The 9,132-nt window shown below is 38.3% G+C and overlaps 1 protein-coding gene across 1 annotated transcript; it reads right to left on the minus strand.

Moving 5' to 3' along the window:
* Positions 1 to 284: 284 nt before the first annotated feature.
* On the minus strand, positions 285 to 9,065 carry LOC311253501 (uncharacterized protein). The gene is made up of 8 exons (XM_084347514.1): positions 8,957 to 9,065; positions 8,157 to 8,222; positions 7,778 to 7,951; positions 6,183 to 6,276; positions 5,721 to 5,844; positions 4,554 to 4,618; positions 4,099 to 4,199; positions 285 to 3,727 (listed from the first exon to the last, which is right to left on the minus strand). Exons 2-8 carry the CDS (start codon positions 8,197 to 8,199, stop codon positions 3,669 to 3,671), a joined length of 660 nt encoding a protein of 219 aa, XP_084203640.1. The 5' UTR covers positions 8,200 to 8,222; positions 8,957 to 9,065; the 3' UTR covers positions 285 to 3,668.
* Positions 9,066 to 9,132: the final 67 nt, after the last annotated feature.

Raw genomic sequence — 9,132 nt, forward strand, 5'->3', positions numbered from 1 at the left:
TTGGTGATTTTGTCCCAGACTCGCGTAACTTTTCCCAGTCAGGAACTCATTTTTCGGGTTATTCCAACACCACATGAATGCACCACAATACCTTTATTACATATATACTTCCTGTTTTTCCTTTTTTATTTCTTCCCGTCCTTCTTTAATTGTCCTTACCTCAACTTTTTTTAAATAAATGCTTTGAAATCACAAACTAAATCCCTCCACCTCTATTATAAAACTGTGACACACTTATAATACACTTTTTGCTTGTTATAAGAAGAAAAACACCAGCACACGAGTACATGCACATGCCCATTTATTGAAATGATAACTGAGAGTCTGTGTGCAGTCATAAACATGAGCGAGGGTCTTACATCGAGTGGTGTCAGCTGGATTCCTCCACACTAACAAACACTTCAGGGATCTTCTGTTTAAATGCTGCCTTCTTCAGTCTCCTCTGGTACATTTGCATTTTTCCAACAAAAAAAAAAAAATGAAATTATACCACTTGCAGATAATAAACGCAAACAAGGGAGCAAGGACATACGAGTAACAAGACTTCGGGGAGGACTACGCAGAGTTAAGCCACTAAAGGTTCCCGCTATTGGTTTGTAAACTGATATGCCACCAACTCACTGGGAGAAGAGGAAGAAACTCAACGAGCTAAACTAAAAATACTGTACCTGAATATTTATCAGTTCATAAAAATAAACCCGTTCTTCAAAGCAAACTATATCCAAAGACGATACATTCGCCATTCTTCGTACCGCGAAATAAAAATCCAGTGTCACCAAACACAGTTAAGCGCCTACACTTGACACTTTTTTTAATACCACATATAGATAAATTATACATCGTTACTTAAATATATTGTGTTGAAAATACTGACAACCCCAAACCAGACGGTTGTGTTGAACATGACACATTTCCTGTAAAGTCGATTCTTTTCAAATGGGAGTCTGGTACTGCGGCAGGTGATGAATGTGTTGGATTTACTGGGACAAACTCGGAGCTTTAATCTGGCTGTTATACCCAAATAAATCATCCTGATCCTTTTTCATTTTAAGAGCATTTTCTTCACCTGACAAATGTCCCTGTAGGATTAGGATTTCACTGTCGGCGGCAGCTTCACAGTCACGGCTAAAAAAAATAAAAATTACAACCGGTAAATGAGAGTCGAGCCTCCAACTGTCCGTCAAATGTCACAGGAATCCATTACTTTTACGTTGAGAGATCCTGATTCTGCAAGCCGAGGACGAAGAGGAGGAGACGGACTACTTCCTTTGTCTCTGTGAGCCAAACTCCAAACAAACATTAAGTAAGCGAAGGAAATAATTGAAAGACTTGGCTTCTAAACTGACCAGATTGATGAACTGTTTCTTGTCTCAGTAAAGATCTAAAGACATAAAAGAGTTTGGCACTGAATTTAAGGATTTAAGGAGGAAAAAAGCAAAATTTTTCATCTTGAAATACTTCAGTGTTAAAGTATTTAAAAGCCACATTTTGTTGAAGGCGCTTCTGTGAGATAAAGTCTGAAGACCAGTAGGGACGATTCGGCCTCGAAATCTTTACATCGCATTTCTTCAATCCTAATTAACATCGTCATGATACCACAACTTTAAATATTAGATGTTACTAGTGATAAAAAACGATACTAAATGCCTCTTTTGATATCACGGCAAAAGACAAAAAAAAGTCCTACGCAACTGAATAGGACAAATTTTGGCGCACACACATATATGAACACATTTGTAATATTGTTATAATATTATATTGCGTCTAAAGCAAGCGACAGAAAACATTTAAGACTTTTGTGAATTAAATTTAAGACTTTTTTTTACTTTTTAAGACTGAATTCAAGACATGCAGAAGCCCGGCGTTGATTATTTCTAAAGGTGTATCATTATCTGAAGAATTATCCAGAATTTAGTAGTTTTAGTCTTTTATTTTAGTATTTTAACATCAATTTTATTTGCTTTTCATGCATCTTCATCGTCTACACTAGTCAATATGGTGCTAAAATCATCCTTAGATTTCTGTTCGTTTCTACCGTTTCATCTCTATTTTGTTATTTTTAATCACAAAAACATTAAATTGTTGTTAATTTCAATTCTGTTAATTGCTACTGCTGAAGTAGAGGATTTCACAATGATGAAAATGGCCTTTTCAGATTATGTTGATATATATTGTATAGATATTGTACGTGTTGATGAATGAATATGGCATCTGTATCTCTGATTAACAGACTTTTTAATAAAGACAGGCCTTTATTAGAGTATCTTATTTTGATAATTAGCTGAGAACTTACTGAAAACATTAAACTCACTGCTTTTTGACAACTATGTAATGATGTGAAGCCTTTTCTGTCATTTCTTTGGGTTATATGATCTCCGCCTCGTTGACTTTGATCCCCAGAAAAAGGCTTTTTTTTGCCCCCAAATTGAAGTTTTGCAAAAGAAAAATGCTGCCGCAGTAACCATTTCTCTCCTCTGAAGAGAACGAACCCTGATGGATGAACACACGTCATGAGATGGAGGGTTTGGTGTGACCAGGCAGTGCACTAACACTAAGTTCTCCTACTGATGTCTACAAAGTCAAAAACACTGCATGAGGCAGGGAAAAACTGCTTGGTTGGCACGTTCAGAACTCACTTTTTTAAAACTCGTCTGCCTTAATCTTCACAGGGAATTACGCCGGACACGACTTTCAGCTCGTCGCTCTGCTGAAGGTGGCGGTTTTCCCTTCGATTTCCCGGCTTTATCTGTTGTTGCAATAACGTAACCGTGAAGGATTTAAAGATGCAGGAATGGACCCAATTTAGTTCTATCATTAGAAAGCTTCTGACACATTTGGACTGGCTTCAAACACACTGACGAGCGTCCTAATTCAATAAAGTTAGAATTCAAGACCTTCTGGAAAATAGTAAACATCACTCGAGTTAATTGGCTAATTCAATATGAGGCATTTTCTCCTGATTATCGTCATAAAAATGCAGATTTGACATTAAACTGATGCTTTCTTCTGGATTCTAGCAACTCAAAAACAACAGATTTGTGGGAGGAAATAGAAGATCAGAGCAACCTTTTGCAGAGCAGCAACCTAAAAACCATTTTTAACCAAACAAACCATCAGTATGCACTTTGGCATGTGATCACAGCTGCAGGGTCGCTGTCCCTACGAATGATCGTATCCGCCCCCACAGCTGAAAACACACAGCCCTCTAACATCCCTTCAGACAGCAGGAGCCCTTGATCAAAACAAATAATATTTCACGTCACTGGAACCACGTTTCATTAGCACAAACACCTTTAACGTTCACTAACTCGATCTTCATACAACCAGGGAGGGAAACTAACACCAGACACCAGTCAAAAAAAGGTGGAATTTAAGCTCTGGCTGGTGAAACGGGAAGTTAGCTTCCGACCCTGCGCACAACTCGTCTTTCAAATCGAGGGATACAGAAATCAAAGCACAGCGAGCACATCTACTCGACGAAATCCGTGTGAACTCTTTTTACAAATTAAAGCAAATAAATAGAGAGGACGGTACCTTTGCATAAACATGAGTACAAAACCTAACAGTCAGTGGATGTACAATAAATGCGAGTGAATCCGACAGGGGCGGAGTGGCGTGAACCGGTGTGAGGACGACCCCCCTTTTCATTTGACGAGGACCTGAGTGCGCTACTCCAGGTCGTCCACGTCCTCCGTCTCGATGGTGCTCGTCTGTTCCGAGGTCATGCCTGGGAAAAAAAACAAAGCGAACGTCAACGTCGAGGCAAACATCGACTGCTTCGTAAAGACGATCTATTCTTAGGTCCTAACTCCACATTCTGAAGCTCATAACTAATTCACCAGTCGAGCCTGTGTGGGTTAATAAGTGTCAATCTACTAGTGAATTAGTAATGAGCAAGACCTCAGTTTGGAAAGTGGAACAAAGATTTAATGGTGTCTAAATAACTCTAATAACTCCGTGTGATTTAGGTTTCAAAGACGCTCAAAATCAGCTAACATCTTTGTTTTTTCAAGGTTTAAAACGCATTCACACAAAGATAATCATTAAGTGTCCCTCATCGATTAACTTCATGAATCTGAGAAGAGCTCCGTATCGTACTTGAGGTGTCGTCGTCATTAGGAGACTTCTTCTTTTCCTCCACGTAGCCATGACTCAGCAGCTTGGTCATGCTGACTGGAGGAGCCTTCTTGTCATAAGACCTGAGGAGGCGACAGAAGACATCGTCGTTACGACAAAACTTGAGGTTTACACGCGTCTCTCGACCTTCACAGAATTAATCTTAGACTGATTTATGGTGAATCAATAATTGATTCATCATTGAGGACAATTTCAAAGAGAAAATGTTAAATATTTAATGGTTTCAGCTTCTCAAATGTGAAAATTTGCTGTTTTATCTTGTCTAATATTATTGTAAATACACCAAACGATGAATCAAACGTTAACATTAGACCATTAAGTTTGTATGCTGCTATTAAGTTGCATTTATTAGGTGGATAATCTAGAATTTAATGTGACAAATATCAATTTATTTTAACGAGATGGATTTTACTCACGTTCTCTTGTATTTGCTGGTCACGGTGAGACCTTCAATCTGACTGGCAACGCCATCAGGAGACATCTGTGGGATGGAAACGTGGTCATTTGTGTGCTGACAAATACACAAATAAAGACAAAAAGATGTGGGTAGTTTGGACTTTTGTTGACAAATATGCAGGCAAATCACCGAGCAAAAACAAATGCAATGATGGAGGAAAAAATTAATATGAAGTCAGTCATGCAATGGAAAATGATTGAAGAAAGTGGCATGAACAAAAACCGGCTTGAAGCAAACTTGTCGACGATCTCCTGCAAAATGAAACTGATTTTAACTTTATATAGTTCTACCAAACCAAATTATTTTATCAATATGTACACTTCCCGATAAATACGACTTAATTTGAGGAATGAATTTACCCAAAGATGAAAAGAATCAACAACAAACTTCAGCGAGTACTGTACCATAAGGTAAAGCAAAACCGTCTTAAATTGCCATTTTTTCTAATGGGGTTTGATATTGTGTTTCTCAATAAGGGGCAAGTGTGTTCCCTGTCAACACATTTTGTAATTAAATTAGTTTTAAAAACAAAAAGAGCATCTTGTGCACCTACTTATGAAGAACAATACACTACTTTAGCCAACAGGAATTAGCTTGCCAATCTTTTTCCTTCCCCCCGATGGACAGTGAGGGGCAGTAGAGTTCAACCTTTAGAAGAAATTGAGATTTTGTGAAATAATCTGCTGCAGAGAAGACAGCAGATGTGCCGAACTTACCAAAAGATGAAAAGCATTAACAGGAGTGTACAGTTAGCTTTAAAAAAAGACACGGTATCTTAAATTGGCAGTTTTTCCAATGGAGTTTGGTATTGCGTTTTGTCTTCTTTCCCCTCCCCAGATAGTTTCAGCTACTTTGATATGAAAGACAAACAAGACGATTGAATGAAATGTACTTTATATGAATATTTGTTTTTATCAAGTTTTCTCTCAGCACTTTACTGAAACGTTCATTAAAGCTCAGAAAAATCACGACGGTAAATTAAATCAAAATGAATTTTAACCAATCTGCGAAATGCGACGATGGAGCAAAATTAGGTGAAAATAAAAGGAAAGGTGATGGTAAAAAATAAATAAAAAGGATGGAAGACGGTATCAATGTTGGTGGTGACGCATTTGGGTCCATTCACCTTCTCTTTATTAGGGGAAATTAAATCGGTCTCCCAGGTGGAACCATTATCAGTGCCAAACGGTGCAGTCAGAGGCTGCATGTGCGCCTTCATCTCGCTGTCGGGAGACATCACTTTGCTTCCGCTGTAAGCACAAAACCACGGTGATATACGATGTGTCATCACTGCTCGCCATTTATCACATTCTGGGAAATTTGGGCTGTGGACGATATGCTTGGCTAGTGTTTCACCTGGCCCTTCATGGATATAGTATTTAAAGAATTTAAAGATTTTGTACTTTATCAGTGATTCTGTTCGAAGTTAAACCCAGAGACAGATTGTTCCTTTCATTAGCCTCACAATTTAACAATCATTCAACAACAAGACTTGTTTAGGGATTTGAATCACACACAAACTCATCATCCGAACATGCAACGATGCATCTTCCCCGTTCTTCTGTGCGTGTCTCACCAGTGATCTTACCTCTTTGACTCATCAGCTCCAAACCAATTAGCAGAGGGATTGTACTGCCTCCTTGGTTTGTCATCACCATCAACATCATCGTGACTCAACAGCCCTGCAGGTGTGGGGACACAATGTTCAAAACACTGCCAGCAGTTATGACGCATTACACTGAGTCTCACCTTTGAAAGCACAACTTGATGTTTAACTCACCGTCTATTCACCTCAGGGGCTTAACAATTATTCTGCATAAAAATAATGTCACAATCTGTCTTTTAGTCGGCATATGTGAGAAGAACAGCAGGCTTCCTTTATGCAGCCCAAAATTACTCAGCAGCATACTGTTTTTTTTTCTTTTTTTAATTAAGCGTATATCTGAAATTCAAGCAATTCCCAAATCATTAGAAGAAACTGATATTTTTGTGGAATAACTTCCTGCTAACAAGGCAGCATGTGCGCTGAATTTACCAAAAGATGAAAGGCATCAACAACAAACTTAAACGAGTAGTTAAAAGCAACACAGTCTTAAATTGACATTTTTTCGAATGGAGTTTGGCGCTGTTGTCTTGTGCTAACAGGAATTGGCCAACTTTTTTCTTCCCACAATGAGAAATTGAGAATTTGAGAAATAATTAGCTGCTTAGAAGACGACATGTGTGCCAGACTTACCAAAGGAAAGGCATTGACAACAAACATAAAAAAGTAGGGTACTGTTAGATAAAAGCAACACAGTCTTGAATTGATAATTTTTCTAATGGAGTTTGGCATTGCCTTAATATGAAACAAGGGCACACTGCCCTCTCAACTCTTCAAAGAAATTTTCCAATTGTTGAAATTGTTTTAAAATTAATAAAATGAGTCTTGAGCACATATGTGGGAAGAAAAAAAACACTATTTCAGCTAAAATGTAACTTTTAGCCAGTAGAGCAAAACTGCTAGGAGAAATTGAAATTATGTGAAATAAAATGTCTTAAATTGATAATTTTCTAATGAAGTTTGGCATTATATTTTTTAAATATGAAACAAGATCATCCCGTCAACACTTGCAAGAAATTTTACTATCATTAAAATATTTAGGGGAAAAAAAGAGTCTTATTTACCCATGTAGGAAGAAAAATATTCTATTGTGGCTAACAATTGAAGCTTAAACCCATAAAATAAAGCATCAAAGCTAACATCTGCAGACATTTCATGCCAGTTGTGCCCAATTTGCAGAGGATTCATTCATCCTGAAGCATAAAACATTCATGTGGAACTCAACACTGAACTTTGAATTGTTTCCCCCTGATAGCTGAAGTCAGCAGTGTTACAGTATCAAAAAACAAAAGTGGCTGTTTTGTTTTCCCAAAATGCATAAAAAACATTTTTCTAACAGGATCCCCCACTTTCATGTTGTGGACCGGTAGGCCACTTGTTCAGGATTTGCATTTCAAAGAGTCGAGACACAAGTGCCAACATCAAACAAGTCACCTGGGACGCTCTTTTATTTTTAAAATGTGATGACTTCCACCGTTTCAGTTTATTGTGCAGTTAAGATAAACTTTTGACTCTGAGGGCAGGAGGAGGTTAGTCAGACACAGACCAAAATATCTAATACTTCCACAATAACAACTTACCTTTGTGTCCTCCTCCCTTTGCGAGCTTGACGTAGTCCGAGTCCGACTCAAATATCCCAACTCGCCGTCCGCTGACCCTCTCCGCCGGGGTGTTTTCATCAGCGGTCTGGGACAGACCGGGGATCTGGGAGCTTGGTCCAGTCACGTTGGCGTTCACAACCCCGGGCTTTATGCCTGCAGTGATTTATGTACCGACAATTACATCCACTTGTTTTGCTCTGTGGCATCCATCATGTATTTCAGCTAAAAATGTCAACATTTTGTTTCAGAAATGTTGAGTATTTTCAGTTTGGCGTATTCAAATGTATTACAGGTGATGGGTGCCATAAAATCCCTTGTACTTCATCTTAGAAATACTTATAATTGAACTGAATCTTACCACCAGGCTTTGTCCTTCGATGGTTGGGTACTGCAGCACTCATCTCAGCTGAGGAAGTAACACAATCTGAATACCAAAGGAAATAAGTTATGATCCATTAAGTGGTCAGTGAAACATAACGTAAATTTAAAGATACCTCGCTTGTTATAAAACATGAAGTATAGTACGTATCCAGCAAAAGAGCAGAAACATTCATAAAATATACCAAATTATGTTGAACGAGCAGCGATGCGTTTAATAATGGCCAATCAGTCTTAAATTATCGATTTCTCTTATGGGGTTCGGCCTTGTGTTTCTCTATATGGAACATAGAGGCCTGTCTGCGCTCACTCATTGACGTAGCGAAAATTAGGACGTTACTAAAATAATGAACGAAATAAAAACATGTCCCCTGTGTGTGTACGTGTTCAACAGCGTGTACATGCTAAGAAATACTTATACAACTCATAAAACGAGTTAATTACAATATAAAAAGACATTTAAACAGACATAAAAGTGAGCCCAGTTTTGCAGAGATTGCACGCATGATAACTAGCGTAATATTGAATTATAACAATACAAACAACGTATTTTCTATATATAAAAGCACACAATATAGGAATATATATGACAAATAGCCTTTTCTAGCGGCATAGTATTATTTCGCCATGTAGCTAACAAAGCCTTGCTAATTTAGCTAGCCGTCTAGCTAGTTGCGGCGTTGGCTTTCCACCGCTAACCTCACTTTGCGCTGCAACATCGCTAGTTTTTAGGTGAGCGGCTAACGACACAGCTCGCACAAAATCACACAGATATCTTACATTATATGTTATTTTTCTTTTGTTGTAATTATGGATCGGCTTTTCGCAGTGAAATCCCGTTAGCTTCCTCGGCAAGGCTGGACCGAACACACTTCCTGTGGCACCTGCTTCTGACTTCCGGTACGCTAAACAAAGATCGTATATACGCGACAAAGCCCGACGTTAGTGGCTGTCCT

Source organism: Pagrus pagrus (genome assembly GCF_965226575.1).
Source record: "Pagrus pagrus genome assembly, chromosome: 24".
Lineage (NCBI taxonomy): Eukaryota > Metazoa > Chordata > Actinopteri > Spariformes > Sparidae > Pagrus > Pagrus pagrus.

Coding starts and splice junctions, on each gene's coding strand:
- LOC311253501 (XM_084347514.1), bottom strand. CDS start 8,199: ATGAGTGCTGCAGTACCCAACCATCGAAGGACAAAGCCTGGTG. Junction 4,619..5,720: donor TTTCCCCTAATAAAGAGAAG/GTGAATGGACCC, acceptor TCCATCCCACAG/ATGTCTCCTGATGGCGTTGC. Junction 4,200..4,553: donor ACCAGCAAATACAAGAGAAC/GTGAGTAAAATC, acceptor TCGCCTCCTCAG/GTCTTATGACAAGAAGGCTC.